Source organism: Castanea sativa, chromosome 11, assembly GCF_040712315.1.
Source record: "Castanea sativa cultivar Marrone di Chiusa Pesio chromosome 11, ASM4071231v1".
NCBI lineage: Eukaryota > Viridiplantae > Streptophyta > Magnoliopsida > Fagales > Fagaceae > Castanea > Castanea sativa.
The window spans coordinates 38904876-38922530 of NC_134023.1; the positions used below are offsets into that span (position 1 = coordinate 38904876).

General features: G+C 33.0%; 1 protein-coding gene across 2 annotated transcripts; it reads left to right on the forward strand.

Annotated features, from left to right (window-relative positions):
- Positions 1-9604, forward strand: LOC142614548 (putative sodium/metabolite cotransporter BASS4, chloroplastic). Of its 2 annotated transcripts, XM_075787083.1 has the most exons (15): positions 1-259; positions 525-630; positions 751-858; positions 962-1029; positions 1908-1986; positions 2903-2961; positions 3053-3121; positions 4281-4394; positions 5898-5919; positions 6429-6496; positions 7448-7533; positions 8271-8400; positions 8605-8706; positions 8789-8889; positions 9365-9604. In XM_075787083.1, the coding sequence occupies exons 1-14, from the start codon at positions 56-58 to the stop codon at positions 8861-8863; spliced, it is 1290 nt and encodes a 429-aa protein (XP_075643198.1). In that variant the 5' UTR covers positions 1-55; the 3' UTR covers positions 8864-8889; positions 9365-9604. The 2 variants fall into 2 exon arrangements, with proteins under 2 accessions (XP_075643198.1, XP_075643197.1); XM_075787082.1 differs by having other exon boundaries at positions 8789-9604.
- Positions 9605-17655: the final 8051 nt, after the last annotated feature.

Below are 17655 nucleotides of genomic sequence, written 5' to 3' on the forward strand. Positions count from 1 at the left end.
AAATATTTTGAAGTACACACAGTTCACACGCGCTCTCTTTCGTCGCTGACTGTGAATGTACACTACACTGTGCACCGTTCCAATGGCGGGAACACTTCAAACCCTAATTCTTACTCCTCCAACCACCAAAACGCCGCCGCTTCGTCACCGGAGCCGGCATTTCGCTTCGAATCGCGCTTTCTTCCACGTCCCCTCCATCACTTTCAATCGCGACCGCTCATTTCGCAGACCCATCGCAGCCATGGACCGCTCCGATCAGGTTCGGCCTCCTCCGATTCCATTTCTTTCAATTACTTGCTTCTCTTATCTGTTTGGTTACCGAGAAAATGTAGGAAAAAAAAAATAAAATCGAATTTACAATTTCCATTCACTTCTGAAAATCAGTCAAGCAAATTGGTTTTGGAAGCATCTTTTGCGTGTTGCCTAATTTTCTTGTTTTGGCAGTTAAGACTGAAATGTCACAAAATTGGTTATGTGATTTCGTACTGTTGTTTAAAAGGAATTTTGATTCAATTGTGCATCAGAGAGATGGTAATGGGGATAAAGTTGATCGGGTTTCGGGTTCAGCAAGTGGGTTGAGTTGGGAAAAACCGCTGTTGAATTTCGCGTCGAAAAACTTTCTTCCATTAGGTAATGTGATGTGATATGATGTACACAATTTTTGTATGTGTTTGAGGCTAGCTAATGTGTTAGTACCATTGTCATTTTTATTGATTAGAAATTTGTTGGTTTGTGTAATGTTTCGCGCAGCTCTTGTCGGTGGAGTACTGTTAGGACTTGCCAATCCGGGTCTTGGTTGTCTTGCAGATAGATATTATCTATCAAAATTTAGCACATTTGGGATATTTATTATCTCAGGTTTGAGTTTTAGCATTATTATTTTTAATGTTTATATTGATGGACATCTCACTATAAACATGTTTAGTTTTATATCTTTATTTACTTTTGGGTGGTTTGATAGGGTTGACGTTGCGTAGTGGAGACATTGGTGCAGCCGCTGAAGCATGGCCTGTCGGAGTTTTTGGGCTAGTATGACCTTGAATTTCTTATCTGCCATCATGCATTTTGAGGTTCATCTTTTTTTTTTTCAAATGATTATTATCCTCTCGTTTTTTAAGATTTTTATTTTATTTTAATTAAGCTTTAGAAGTAGGTACTAACTTCTGCTAAGAATTTGTTGAAATATGTGAGAGGGGAAAACCCAAATATATGCAAAGCAAGTCTTGGATTGAATAAGATCCAACTGGTAATTGAAAAATAAAAGTAGAAGGATTAGGGGTAAGAGAAATATCTGTGCTCTATGTATATCATTATCTTAAATGACCAATGAAAGGTCGCTATTACTGTCCACCATATTTGATAATTCTTTCAATGTTTTATTTTTAATGTTCATTCAGTAAAGAGCATAGGTTAGAAACAAGCATCTCTGCATATTGTAGATTCCTACATTCTATGCTTTGAGTGCTCTATCTATCAAAATAGCTACTAACCCTCAATATATATAATTAATTCCTGTCATTATAAGGTACTTAGTGTTTGATGCCTAACTGTAAATAACTCGCAACAACTTAGACTGGTCAACAGATGCTTGCTGCTGGTGGAAGCAAGCTGCCTAAAATAGAGCCTGTCTGCTTCTTCTTTTCCTAATTGTTAAGTTCTCACACCCTATCTCGCATCTCGGTCACATGGGGGGTGGAGTTGCCATTTGACCCAAGGGCCATTGGCAAGGATCCCAGCTTCTTTTCCTCTTTAAGTGGTGTTCTATATAGCATATAATTTATTGCATATTGCAACTGCTCTTTGGTAGCATAATCATTGAACATTAGCAGTTTATGAATGACTTTTATTGGTGCTGTATCTAGACAAGCAGATTTGTTATTAACTTGTTGCTCCTTTTCTCATCATAGGTCTCCATTCTAATGATTACTCCTTACTTTTCAAGGGCAATATTGCAAATGCAGTTGCACCCTCAAGAATTTGTTACAGGTTACAATTAAATTCAGTTTTCTAATAGCATTGGTACAAAGTACATAAATAACATACATAGTACACACAAAATATAAAAATATACATATGTGCACATGTAGGAGGTATATGTATATACAAAATTATATATAGGAGGGATCTATTGAAACCAGTGTAAAACCATTATTCATGCATCTCTTAATAACTTTTTCTAGTTTTGAAAACCATTTTTGGATTTATATGGTCTTTAAATATCTACACACGTGTCAAATTGATCTGTTGTTAATTGCTACTCGATAGCTTCACATTTCTTTATTTAATAACTTAATTTGTCAATGTATACGGATAGGATAACTCTTGACCTCGTTTTCTTTTTTGTTTTGGCAAGCATGAATGTGTGAATCAAATGGTGGCATTTTGAAATATGAGTACCACTGCTATATAGATGCAAAAGATTAGATAGTTTTACAATAGTGTCACTGGATTCATCCTCTCTTCTCTCTCTCTCTCTCTCTCTCTCTCTACATACATGCATGTGCATAAATACATACATGTGTACTGTCTTTTTTATTTTTTTTTTGCTGAGTCATATGTCTAGTCATATAGAAGAGAGGGAGAGAGAGAGATAGCATGCAGTCCTCTTCTTAATGCTAGTGCATATGTCCATGGACAAGGGCACCTTTATATGAATGTACATGTGTTTGTTAATGAGTATCTCTAAGAAGGCGTTCTTCTAACATTTGACGCACCTTACAGTGTGAAGTTGATTTATTTATTTTTTCTTTGAACTTGATGCTGTTAATTCTGGCTACTCGATTTAAAAAAAATACTCGTGTTGTTTCTAACTTACTGTGGGGTTCACAAAGTTGTGAAGCAGTCATTTGTTATTGTCTCTACTTTATTTGCAAACTATTCTATACTTTGTCTTTTTCTACAGGATTGGCTATGTTTAGCTGCATGCCAACTACATTATCAAGTGGAGTGGCACTTACTCATGTATGCTAGTTTTTCATTTTTCTCTCCTTCCTAGTTTTATTTCTAAATATTTATGTTTGAAGTTTTACAGTGTTGTATTCCTCAAATGCAGCTTGCTGGAGGGAATTCTGCTCTTGCTCTTGCAATGACAGTAATATCTAATATGTTAGGCATTTTGATCGTAAGTTACAGGGAGTTATATATCCAGCATTACTTTTAATTTTGTCATTACATTTACATACTATTATAATGTTCTTGGAGAATTTGCTACAGTTGTTTCATCATTATGCATATAACACATCTTAGCAGTTGTGCAGAACATCAGTATCTTTGAAGTGCAATTTAGTGTTATTAATATTCAGAGTTTATTGAAGTGCTTTAGTTCTGTTGTATTATATATAAATTAATGTTGTAATTTTAGGCAGCCAGATCTTAGCTGTAGGAAGAAAAAAAGGAGTTGGGACTTGTCTCCATTTGTTTAGGCGTAAAATGTTTTCCTAATGAAAATATTTGTAGTGGAAAATGATTTTGAGGAAAAGGATCTGTTTCTTGTTTTTGTTATACTTTTCTTGCCTCTTATCTTATCAGAAAAATGAGTAGTGTAATCTGTTTATACATCAAAGAAGTTATTTCTTCTTTCTTCTCTTTCTTTGCCTGTCTGTTCTTTTCCAGTTTCCTTGGGGTATCCCAATGCAGTTGTACTTATTGTAAGTCTCTGAATTTCCATTAATCTTTATTTTCTTCTTTTGTTGGGCTTTTCGTCTTCCAGTGTACCAGGATTGTGCCCCTTTTTCCCTTTCTATTGATAGATTTTTATTATTTTTTCTTAAGAAGAATTTCTGTTTTTTTTTTTGGCTGGATTAATATGTTAAAAAAAGATCGAGGAAGAGCTCCTTAGACTTACATGTCCTGACTGAGGGTGTTGGTATGTTCCTCTCTCCATAGGGGAAGTGTTTTTTGCTGTATTTTTTTTCTTCATCTATACTTTTCATACAGAATATTCCAGCAAAAATCAAGTCTTTGCTAATTGGTGATTTCATTGTTTGATTTAGAAAGATATAAATTACTTTGGTATATAATTAGTGGATAATTATATTCCTGCAATTAAGTGTGTGTAGTATAACATTCACTACATTGCTGGAACCTTAACTGAGGAGATATCTTTATTTTCTTTCTTGATGTCTATATTCATAAGGTTTGAAGTTGAATATGGCTTAAAAGCTGCTAAATTTTAGTCATCAGTTTCTTGTCTGTATACAATGTGTTTGCCTCAGTATGTCTTGCTTACATCAGATTTTAATTTTTGTGTCCTCACTACATGTATGCTAATGGTTTTTCAGATCCCATTTTCCATATCAAAATTCATTGCTGATGGAGTTGGTGTATCTGTTCCAACTGAGCAACTGTTTAGGAGCCTTGTTCTCACACTATTAGTCCCCCTAATCTTGGGAAAGGTAATTTAATTTCCTCACAGATTGTTAAATAAGGAAATTCCTGTAGCAGTGTCTTTTTATCTTATGATATTGTTTCTTCAAGATGAATACAATTAAGTGAATACAATTTCTTTCTTAAGAAAGTTATTTATTCTTGGGATGGATTGCATGATAGTTTGTTATGGAATTTCCCTTTTTGGAGAATATATTCTGTTCACCAACAGCATCATCTTTTCTTTCACGTCATATTGTTGAACGCATGTATAGAAGCTTGGACTATTGCCTTTACATACTAATTATATTCTTGAACTGCCTAGAGTTGAATTTGGAGTAGTTCTTGGACTGTCATCATACTACATATTTAAGCTTGGAGTATTGTTCATTTTAAAGACATATGTTACTCTTATAGATACTTAGGTTTGTCCCAACCACTTGGGCTCAGCTGGACATGACTGTTTCTTGTTAACTGACTCATTGAAACATGAATGCAGCTACAAAGCATCTGTGACTGAGTTGACATACAATATGATGCATCTGGCATGCTCCAACTTCAATACAAATGTTATTTTTTTTTTAATAAGGGGTTGGTATGAATTAGAAGAGTTGTAAAATTATTTTTAGATTTTCAGGCTGAAAAATCACTTATAATATTGTTTATAAGAATCATTCAAAGGTTTTTAGTATTCTTATTGAAGCCATTTGGTTGTACTGTTATGTCTTTTTCTGTCTGTACCCTTTGGATTTGTTACACTGGCATATTGTATGATGTCTATATATGTTAAATAGCTGTCTTTAAGTACACACACATACACACCCATGTCACTTGAGGTTTTGAGTGTCTTGAAATAGCTGTTTGACAAACATGTACTGTTTTCTGTCCCATCTTGATGATGCCTTGATTTGTTAGGGTTGAAGGTGGACAGGACTATAATGTATTTGAAAATTGCAACTACCAAGGGAACTGATGACTTAGGCTTTTCGAGAGTCACAATTTTAGAATATATGTTTAAATCTTTCTAGCTTAGAAGATAGACGTGGGGTGTGCATCACATTTGTTGGATTGAAACCATATAAAATGATTTGTATCAGGAAAGCAGCACAGTAGGTGCATCAGGAAAGTTGAGTGCTAATGTCTTCTATATGTGGTCACGATCTTGTAGTTTCTTTATGGATTTAAGACAATTCTTTATTTATAAATTCCTCAGTGTCTAATTGAGGGATGTGAATGAAACCATATAAAATGATTTGTTTCAGCATTCTTTTGCTGTCTAGCTTTTGGTTTTACTTTTCTTTTTTCTCTGTAGAAGGTCAACAGGAAAAACTAGGCATGCAAGTTGCAAGCAAGCTTCATTGCTTTGGGTCTTATTGTTAGTTGGTGTAAACTGGTGTGATACATACTCTTTTAGTTCTATGGTTCTTGCATGTGAATTTGTTTCATCAGGGAAGTTTTATCACATTAGTGTATTTTAACCTCCTTGTGTGTTAATATTGTTTCCGGTAGTAATTCATTCTTCTTGTCAACAGGTCCTTCGAGAATCCTTTAAAGGTGAGTGTTTATCTTTTTCATTCTGATTCAGAAGTTTGTTGGCTCTTTTTGTGGTAGATGAAATTGAGCTTGTGGAGCCTCTCTTGTACATATTGTTAAAATAGCTGCTCAGGGAGAGCAGGAAAAAGAAAGTAGGTCTATTTGGCAGCTGAAGAAAGGTAGAGGAGAATGGAGCAAGGAAAGTGGGTGAAGGGTGGGTGGTGCTTTTTTTACTTTTTGGAATGAGGGAAAAGGGAAAGGATGGATAAAGGGGGAGGAGGGAGGGGCATGGAGTGGAAAATTGAGAAGGGATGACATATAATTTTACATATTTATCTCATTGGCCACTCATTAAGTAATTCTTTCCTTCCATCCACTTATATATATTTTCTACAAAATTCACCTATGGAAATACAATATTTGTTCCTTCCTAAGACTGATCTGTTTCGTTTTAATATACCAAGTTGTTATAAGACACTGACATTCTTAAGTACCTTTTCTAATTAGTGTTCATTAAATGAGCATTGCAGGCTTGGGAGACTTTGTTGATCAGAACCGTAGACTTTTTTCGAAGCTCAGTGCACTCTTCCTCAGTCTAGTAAGTACTATACCTTGTTTAGTGTTTTTGTTTTGTTTTTTGCTTCTGTTTTAAGTCATGAATACTTTAGATGCTGCTTCCACAATAATAATTTTTTTAGTTTTCATTTAAGATGTTGGGTTGACAGTGCGGGGCTTTCATTCATTTGGATATTCACCCATTTAATGCTGAGGTTTATAGGTTTCTGCCTTGGCATATATCTTATGGTTCTAATGAAGTTTATGACTAATTCATTCTTTGTGGTGTAACCTTGATTGTACTCCCTTTCTGATCATGCAAAGATCTCTACATGCCAAATTTAATGCAGAAGCTTGATTATATAGTTTGCTTTTATCAAGGTTATGTCCTCCAATTAATTTTTGGTATTTAGTGATTTTAATGGCTCTCCTTTTTGTTTTTTGGGAGATTTTCTTGTATACTTCCTGTGTTGTTTCTCCTAATATGTGTGTGCGTAAATATTACCTATAAAAAAAATAAAATAATGGTGTGGTTGTACCTAGGATCTTTTACATATTTACAAAACTTAACGTGCCTTTTCTTTTTGTGAAATATTTTCAATACCTATTTCAATTCACTTAGAATCTGATATAATGCATGGCTACATTGTTTTTTTCTAAAAAATGTTTGGATACATTGTAGTTATGATTCATAAGTAATCACTTACAAGCAATATCCATGGTCTTTTACTATTTCATAAAGTAAATAATAATTTCATGTAATTCATAATTATCACGACTGTCGGAAAATTGGTTAGTATTAGAATTGTTCTGATACTTTGGTGTGCAATTCCTGTGCATAGTTATATTTTCAAAATATTTTGGGAAATTCTTTTAGTTTTCAGAAATAGTTCTTATAGAGGCTAATCTAGATTTTATTTGCTGTTGGCATGGGACATGCATGTGCCTTTTGGGTTTAGAAGTGATTATGGGTCAAATATTAATGGTTATTCAGGTACCATGGATACAAGTGAGCAGGTCGAGGTCACTGCTGTTAAGGGTTAAGCCTGCAGTTTTTCTTGTAGCTATTGGAATGGGGGTGTAAGTTCTTCACTTATGTTCCTTTTTGAGTATCATATGTTACTTTGTTATAATATTCACAAGTTGTTAAATTAGTTACCTCCTTTCCAGCAGGTTGTTTGTTGTCAACTTGCCATGAAAATTTAATAACCTAACATGCGTTCTATTTGAGGACCAATTGGTTGCCTCTGTAGTGGACTTTTAAGATTTTGTAATTTTTAGGACCATAGGTGAAGGCTGCTGTCAACATTGACTAGTTTCTAGGGTGTAAGATATTATATGTCTATCTGTAGTTCCATGCACTACTTTCAGCTAGATCTGGCCCATATAGGCTTCAATCTAAGACCATTGTGGTTTCTTTTTAAGTAATGATCATAAAATAGGCTATTTGGAAACTGTGACACAGTGAAATTTCTTTTTATTTTGACGATTTTCTTACTGAGCTTCCAATGTTGCTATTGGGAATTTCTTTGATTTCAGCAAGCATTTGACATAGAAACCAAACGTTGTGCCTTTAGTTATATAAATGAACAGTTGTGCATTTGTGTTGTATCTTCTAATTTGGTCTGGGTTCATATCTGTTTCTTAGATTTGGCTTCAGCCCAGAATGAATAGTAGCTGTGCTAACATAGGTCAGAGTAGAATAATATGTAATGTCAAATCACTAGCTGTCTGGCTCCCATTTTTGAGGAACTAACTTTTTGGGCTTTTAGCATAATTGCATCAAGTAACAAATGGATTATTTTCTTTTACTGCAGACTTCTGCATATCATCTTGTTGGCATTTAATGCTCTTGCTATAAAGAGCTTCTCAGCTGTCTCTGGTGGTGACAAATCAATATTTTCCAAGAGAGAAAATGCCAGTGCTCTTGTACTTGTTGCAAGCCAGGTGATTATTGATTTGAGCTAAGAATTAGTTTTTTCAATAAATACAAGTAAAATGCAACCATACCTAGGGTTTCTCTTTTACAAAACATAACTTTATCTGAGCACTTTGATCTGTGAATGTGGGGGAAAAAGGGGGTATACTTTCAGTAGCTGCTTTTGTTTTGAAAATATTACTGAGGCTTGACAGGTTGCCATGGTGTTGTAGAAAACTCTTCCTGTGATGGTGGCAGTTGTGGAGCAGCTTGGTGGTGCATTTGGAGAATCTGGTTTGCTGGTTCTTCCTTGTGTTGTGGCACATTTAAATCAGGTTAGCCACGTCTCATCCTTATTTTGTGTTTTTCTTTATTTTTTCGTCTTTATTATTACTGACATATAAATTTCTGTTGTAGATTATTATGGATTCTTTTCTTGTTAAATTCTGGCTTCCGAAAGATCTCTCATCCAGCAATGCCAAGGTCAACTGAGTAATGTAATAGCATGATTGACACAGGTCAATTTTCCTAGCTGATCCCAGAGTGCTCTTGCTGTTGTGTAGTACAAGTAGATGGCATTTTGTTTATTCTTCATAAGGGATTGAAATAAGTCGCTTAGTGAGATTTCAGCCGTCTATTCTTATTTGTATTTGCTTAGTTGGATTTCGGCTGTGATTCTTGAATATTGTTCTGCAGCTTGAGTTTTGTATGTTTTTATTATTATTTAAATGCCTAAAATGAGTGTAATTCAATGGAAAATTCATCCCTACATTTAACTGCAAATCTTTACAGCAGTGGCTATTCTTTTCTTTATTGTTTTTTGTTAAGTCACTAGGGGTTGAGAGCACATTTGGGTTGAGAGCACATTTCTGAAACTACAAACTTGACTTCTGGTTACATCAAATGGGGCTGGTTTTAATTTCATTTTACTTCCACTGCCTTGTGCTAGCATTAGGCTTGATTGCTATTCAATTGTTTTCCTACTTGGTGCAGATTTGATTGAGATCCTGGAGAAAGTGTGCACCAAGGCCGGTGATCGGTGGCCAGAATGAACGGTGCTTGGGACAAGATGTTTTTGGGTCACTTTCTGTTGGGGATATTACTCGCAACTGCACCATGCGCAATTAATTTTTGCGGGCATATGTAAGGAATTTCTTTAAAATGTGATGTGAATATTGAAATATTTAATTGTAATGATGTTGATGATAAGGCATATGATGATAGTTTAACTCAGTAGTACTTCATTTAAATATGTTATGTATGTTTAGCTCTTGCTCAAACTTTTACATTGACTCTAAGATGAATCATTGGTAAAAATAAATCCAGAAGAAGAGAAGGAAAATGAAGGTCAAAATTCATTTTTACGCCCTTTAAGTTTGGATCAATAGCCATTTTGGTTTATGAAGTTAAATTTTGTTTCCTTCTAAAAAAAAAGAGTTAAATTTTGTTTTTTGTTCTCACCAATGAGCTCTAGCTCAACTAGTACCTTTCCTCTTATAAGAGTTAGGTGGAGGGTGAGGTTATGGATATAAAACCCATCAGGTGCATAACTTACCAATAATGGAGATTGACAACGCTGTCTTTAAAACTAGGTGCCACACAATTTGTTTATGCAATTCTTATCCATTATGCTTTGATTGCTTAACATGTACTATTGGTCATTCAAAATTTTGAACTCTAGATGGACATCAATGATTTTGAATTTCATAAGATTTCCCTCGAAAGGTTTTGTGGTTTTTGCCATTGGACTATTCTATTGACAGAAGAAATCCTACGTGTTGATTCAAGCATGTTTTACTTTAACCCTTAAAATATGTGGCTGATTAGGCTAGTTGTGATAAATCCTAGCTCTGGGATTACACATTAATCACTAATAAGATAATACAAATATATTTCTGTTAGTAGTGTGTATTTTCTTTTTTGACAATTGATTGTTATAACAATGGGGGAGGAGGATTCGAATCCTAATTTGATTATAATCTTTGGACATTTTGAAGTTGATGGTGATATTTTGATTATTCTAGAAGTTTTGGGAGTATTTTAGTTATTTTGAAGGTCTGAGTATTTTGATCATTTTAGGATTTTTGCGGGGAATATTTAGTCATTTTAGAGGTTTAAGGATATTTTGGTTATTTGAAGGTTTCATATATATATATATATATATATATTAGTCATTTTGGCAGTTTTAGAATGTTTGGTCATTTTTGAGATTTAATGGTATTCAAGTTTTGTTTATTTTTTGGTGGGAGGTTTTTAGGGTACTAATCATTTCGAAATATTTTCTAATATTTTGTCATTTTTGAGATCTATGGAAATATTTTGATTTTTTTTTGAGCAAGACTTAGGTATAGTTCTTAGGTGATGTTTTTTAGGTTCTTATGTTAAGATTTTGCCATGTGGATTTTTTCTCATGAGATGGAAGTGCATTTTTTAATTAAGTAACCATATGACTGAATCTTAAGAGGAGATTATAAAGAACGGCACTCAAGGTATTATACCTAAGTTTTGTTTTTTTGTTTTGTTTTGTTTTTTTTTTTATATTAAATTTTTTAACAGCATCTTAATCATTTTGAAAACTTCATGGCTATCTTGGAATTTGGAGATGTAAATCTTGTCTGGTGTGTGTGTAGTTTAGGCATAATGCTAATACTTATAAAATTTGGAAAAGAAAAAGTGATTGGGTCAATATTGTGCATGACTGAATGAGGACCATGACCATGTCCATGGTCCATGAGACTGCTGAGAGAAATGTCGTTTCAGATGCGAGCCAGATATATATGTTGTTTCTGATCCCAATAAAAATTAGAGAAAATTGAAACTTAGGCTGAGTTTGGATACGGATGAAAAATGAAAGCGTCTGCGTTCAGCGTTTTTTTTTTTTTTTTTTTTTTTTTGCCCTTCTGCTTTACGCGTTTCATAGGAGAAGCGGCTACTGTTCATGCTACTGTGCATGAACAGTAGCCGATTTTGTTGACTTTCAGCAAATTTGTGGGTCCCGTGTACTGTTCACGGGACCCACAAACTTCACTTTTCAGAATTTTTAAAATTAAAAATAGGACCCACGGCACTATTTACACATTTAAAAATTATTTTGATACAGTGTTTTCAGTTTTCAGTTTTCAGTTTTCAGCAATAAGCTGTATCCAAACGGACCCTTATGCTTTTGACTCACGTCTCCCAGCTGATAATAACAAGATTTAAACATAGCCTTACACATCTAATTCAACTTATAACGTAAGGGAGATGATTTTTCAAGATTGTATGCCTCTCCTGGAAACAATTTCTACACTATTGTCTTTCACAACCAGGGAGAAAAAGCGAGGCTGCAAATGCTTTAGCTAGTAGCCTAGTAGTGCAAGTGCATGTGATACTTGTGATTTGGCCCGCTTTACCTTGTGGTGCAGTTGGATATTAAAATTTGGTCACGTGGATTTGGATTTGAGTAATTAAAAAAAAAAATATATATATATATTTATATATATATATATATATATATATATATTTATATATTTGGATGGTTTTAAAAGATCAAGAATTTGGATTTGATGAAATCCACTTCCTTTAAAATTCTAGGATTGGAAATTAAAACATTTCAAATCTATTGATTTAAAATATAAATCCAAATCCAAATTTAAGTTTCCAATGCAACCTTGAAGATTACCATAGCTGGACAGAGCTTGTATGTGTCACAAGGAGTTGTCACTTTAATTTGAAGGTTAATAATTAAATTCTTCAGACAAATTACTTAAAAAAGGCTCATAATTTAAATAATATTTTATATTAATTTCTAAATATTTTAATTTTATCAATTAATTCAAATTTATGAAACTATTCATAAAATTGAACATTTATCTATCTTGATCTTTTGTTTTTGTTATTTAGAAAAGTAATGAAACAAAAATAAGAGAGAAACTATTGATTAAGCTATGTATTTTAGTTAGAATTTATTCATAAATCAAATTGATAGCCACTAAATAGAGAAAGTGATGGATATGAGTAATTATTCAATACTTGTTTATCTCACATGATATGAGACTTACTAATTAAATTCATAGTAGAATTTGCCATCCATGTAAGGAGGGAATATCATGTTACTATACTCTAAGAATAACTAATCATTTTCTGGTAGATAGAGACTTGAATGGTTTTATAAATTTAAGACTTTGATTGACAAAACTAAATTCTTGTGATCTTGGTATAAATTCTAGGGGCCAAAATGGGGATATACCCCTTTCGCTGAAACTTTCTCGCAAAATGTCCCTTGTTTGAAACTATTTAGGGATATGCCCTATTTGAAACTCGATTTTCTAAAAATCGAGTTTCAATGAAAAACTCGATTTGGCGAAAATCGAGTTATAGGTAATCAAACTTAAAAAAAAAAAAAAAAACCAGCAAGGAACTCGAGTTCCATGCTGGTTTTTTCAAGAAACTCTATTTTTGCCAAATCGAGTTTTTCATTGAAACTCGATTTTCTAAAAATCGAGTTTCAAAATAGGAGTATATTCCTAAATAGTTTCAGACAGGGAGTATTTTGCAGGAAAGTTTCGGCGAAATGGGTATTTTGCCATTTTGGCATTCTAGGCCTTTGCATGTAGTTTTTCTCATTCTTTCTTCTTCTTTTTGTTCCTGTTATATATACTCTATGCTAAGCTCCTACTAGTGAAGACTGAAGAGAGGTACGTTGTCTTAGTTCAACTACTCATTTCAACTTCTTTTGAGGTTTTCTCTCCCTCCATAGCAAAGCCATACTGGCGCTATGCTTTTTCTTCCTTTATATATGTTCTTTTTTGGTTCTGAGGCTAATTGATATTAACGTCTGTGTAAAGCACTCTAAACTTTAGATGATCGAAACTTGTTTAACTTGATGCAAACCTTTAACTTAGCAGTACCACCAACAAGTTTGAACAAGGTTTAGAAATTAGAAGGTAGAGACTGAGTCCATTTATGATATATCACTCTTCAAGTTTTATTTTTATTTATTTATTTGTTTATAACAAGTGTGAGAGTTGAATTTGAAGTTGAACCCCGGTTTTTCCTATGGTTATGGAGGAGCAATCTCGTCATAAAGGCCTCAAGTTTTGAAGGGACATTGTTCCATTTTTGGTTTCCATAACATCTGAATTAAGTCAAATACTATTTCTCATTCTTATCGGTGCTAACGCCTTTTCTTTCCTCAGGACTTGTCGGTATATATTCATCTTGTAATGGCTACGTAACTACGTTCTTCTAATTACAAAAGAACACAAATTGATGTCAATTCTATGAAGTTGAATGTGCCCCTTTTCTACATGCGTGTGCCACCCCATGAGAGAGAGAGAGAGGATGGAATAAAATGAATCTTGGTACAAAATTCGTGTATAAAGTAGCATAAATCCTTGTTTCATTCCCACTATATCTACTTAGGGTCATGTTAATGGGTGCCCTTAAAGTAATTGTTAATAAACTATCTTAGGAAAGTTTTGACACCACATGAGAAATATAAAAAGCTGTCAAAAAAATTAATTGTTTTATCATTTTTCTATAAAATGTTTTTAAAAACAATTCCTAAACAAATGCCTTTAGGGTATCTGTTAACATTTCTCATATATTTAATATCTAAAAGTTGAAAAATAGTATTTATTGTTGCTACACTCCTGTTGAACTATATCAGCGTAGCATTTCGATTCATTTAGGTCTATTTGGTCCATTTAAATTGTAAGATCTATTAGTTAATAAGTAAATGTGTTAATTTAATTATTTTGTCCAAATCTATTAGTACATGAAGTCATTTTAATTTTTTTAAAATCAATATTAATCAAACAAGATCTTTAAATAATGCATCTTATGAATGTTTTCATTTAAAATTTTAATTGTATAAAGAACATTTAAACGATATCATTTACTAACTAAAAAAATTTACAAAGTGACATAATTGGTTAGTTTCACATTAACAATATAATAAACAAACTAATAATTATTTTATAGTAATACTGTAGTTAGTACAAATTTTACTACATACAAGTCTTACAAATCTATAAAATATCTAAATATTGAAGCGTAACATTTACTATTATTACGCTCCTTTTGAACCACATCAGCATAGCACTTCGGTCCACTTTAGTCCATTTGAGCTACTTCGGTCCATTTCATTCCACTTCGGTCTATTTCATTCTACTTCGGTTTATTTGATCCAATTCTGTCTATTTGGTCCACTTCAATCTATTAAATCCATTTCGGTCTATTTGGATTAATTGAGCCTTAAGTTGATTCTTTTGTAGGTTGCATTTTCAATTTTGGGCTCAAAATTATTTATTTTTTCTTTTTAATTTTTGGGTTGAAAAGAATGAAATTTTATCCTATTTGGGCCAAACTCTTTGGTTTTGGATTAAAAAATGAAAATAAAATAAGCATTAAAAATTAGAGATATGGGCCATAAAAAACAATAAAAATGATAAACTTTCAAAAGATAGCCTTAAAATTCAGATTTCAATAATATTGACATTATACTTATATTTGGAAAGAAAAAAATATTTACAATTCTAAAATTATATAATAATTTAAACTTAATGTAACATGTTATATGTGTTCTATGGAATGATGGTGTACATTAATTTTTGTTTTACATATTTTTGGATATGTTCAAACTAGTAAACCAATTATGGTATATTTTAAAAAAGTCATTTTAATAACATATTCTCCATTTATATAAAACAATATTTTAATTATGTAATTTAAATCTTTTTATTAAATTATGTTTTTCATATATATATATATATATATATATATATCAGGTGTACATGGTTTGAGTTTTGATTTGTCTGATTTCAAGTTAAATTTTAATATCCAACCATACTAAAATATTATATTTCATTAAAGTAGAACATTTTCACTACTTTAATCCAAAGAATAAAGCTATTGAGCACAAAATTTTTATAACAATTTCACAATAAAGCTTAGATAGCTAGCTGTTAGTGGTTGCAAAAAAAATAATGTTTGTAGTAGACTTAGATGAGAATCGATAACAATTTTTCAATTAAATTTTGTTGTTAAAATTGGTTGTGAAATTATTGAGTTGGTAACTCAGTAGTTAATACTACTGTCGAAACTTCCATGAAAATTGCATTTATTACTTTGCACTCAACTTGTTTTATTGTATAGAGTACATTGTGATCATCATGATAACTGTAAGGACCTGGGGTCAGTAACCAAGACTGGCCCAACATTGTTGGGGTAGGCCCAGCCCAATGGCAAAAGAACAAGGGTATAGGATCAGCGCTTGGAGGTGACCTATCGTATTTTGGCCGGGTTAGGCCCAGTACCGACTAGTAGGCTGGGGATAGCCGAGGAGGGAACAGTCAAGACTCAAGTTGGTCCCTCGAGCACATTTAGTGCCTTGGGGAAATCCACTGTCGATCAATATTCGGCGTCAGGTGCAAGTTTCAAGAGAATCCTTATAAGGGATTAGTTTCCTTGGAATTTTGGCCAGAAGTGGGATTGAGTGGGAATTGATGCAATAGTAATGATTTGGATCCCCACTAAGGGGAGACTATAAAAAGGAAGAAAGGATGAATGGGAAGGGGTTGGCAAACACAAAGTGGTGAGAAATAAGAGTGAAACTATGAGAGTAGGAAGGGTAAGGATTAAGTGTGAGAGGTGCAAGGGTTATAAGATTGGGCTATCAAGACAGTGTTCGAAGCTAACCCTAGTAGGAGTGCAAGGAAACCCCCAACAAATAAATTGGGAGTACCACTGGATTTGGGTGCCACAATAACTATTTGCATTATCTTCAATGTTAAATTGCCGCAGCCAGCACGATGTTGTTATTGTCATCTTCATTCCCAACACCACCTCTGTCTCAAGAATCAAGATCACTTATTTAGTTATTTATGATCCAAGTTATCATCATCAACTACTATTTTGAATAACCCATTAACACCATCGGCTATGTTTTTGTTATATAGTACACAAAATTAAAATATAAAGTTTAGGAGATCCTCAATGTTGCCAAAAATATGAGCTGGGTAAGGGCTTTCACCCTTGTTCATCTCTCTCTCTTTGGAATTAATTTTGAGAAAAAAAAAATCAATCTTATTAATTTCTTTTTATGACTTCAAAAGCTATATCTGTATTTTTGGTTATTGAAATAACAAATAGAATGAAGAATATACTATGCTTTGATTTTTTTTTTTTTTTTTTGTATGTATGTATGAATTTTTGTTAGTATAACATAATGCTAAATATTTCTAGTAGAGTCAAATTAAATGTGCTTTTTCTATGTCGCATCTTCTTAAATTTAGATTTTATTTAATTATTATTATAGTCATACTCATCAATTTATCATTTGTTAATGATTATCAAAGTTGATTTTTGTTTTTGGTTCTCAAAACTTTTTTTTTTTTTTATATTTATATTTATATTTTTTGGGTTTGGAATAGGTGTAAGATAGGATATGAACAACTTAATACTATTTATATTAGAAAATTTAGGGTAGCGTGGCTTTAGAGTTAAGGAATTTATTACAAAATTTAGTATTCCTTGATACATGGTAAACTTTAAATGTAATATATAAGAGATAGACGAAACTACACTATTGGTCCCTGAAGTTTACCCTATGTACGCAATTGGTCCCTCAAGTTTGAAATGAGCACAATTAGTCTCTTGAGTTTTAAAACTGAGTTGTGTTGGTCCTTTTACTAACTGTTGTTAACGGTGTTACTTACGTAGCTAACGGAACAATGACTTAACATTTTTTTTAATGATGTGGTATGTTTTTAATTAAAAAATTAGAAACTAAATTTACACGTGAGAAAAAAAAAAAAACACCGGTACCAAATTAAAAAATTTATTTTCTACCTGTTGTAAAAACCCACAATGAGAGAGGGTTATCAGGAAATCGGTGATTTTTTTTTTACATAGCAGAGTACTCCTGAAAAAACAATACTACCCAAGTTGAAGAAAAAAAGTGTTTCCTTTCCAGAAGAAGTTGAAGAAAAAGACGCGACGAATTTGGACGCAATCAATGTGGTTTTGTCGAAGACTCCCGTGGTGCTGCGGTCTTTGACGAGGGCTAAGAGTCCAGGCACGTCATACCACAATGCAGAGAATTGTAGCAAATGCTGGTTCAATAGGCTCGAGACTTCGCCGTATTGGCTCAGTTAGATCAAATTGGCGGAGTCTGTGGGCAAGCATTTTGTTTCGGCTGCTTTCTTTCGACTTACTGTTGAATCCAATGCTGAGGTTTGGCGTTTCACTTTTTCTTAATTTTGTTTTGTCTTTGCAAGCTTATGCTTTTTATAATTGTAGTT

Excerpts from the sequence above, each read along its gene's own strand:
- LOC142614548 (XM_075787082.1), top strand. The coding sequence starts at position 56 with ATGTACACTACACTGTGCACCGTTCCAATGGCGGGAACACTTCAAACC. Across the intron at positions 260-524 it reads CCATGGACCGCTCCGATCAG|AGAGATGGTAATGGGGATAA; the intron begins GTTCGGCCTCCT and ends ATTGTGCATCAG. Across the intron at positions 5,920-6,428 it reads CCTTCGAGAATCCTTTAAAG|GCTTGGGAGACTTTGTTGAT; the intron begins GTGAGTGTTTAT and ends TGAGCATTGCAG.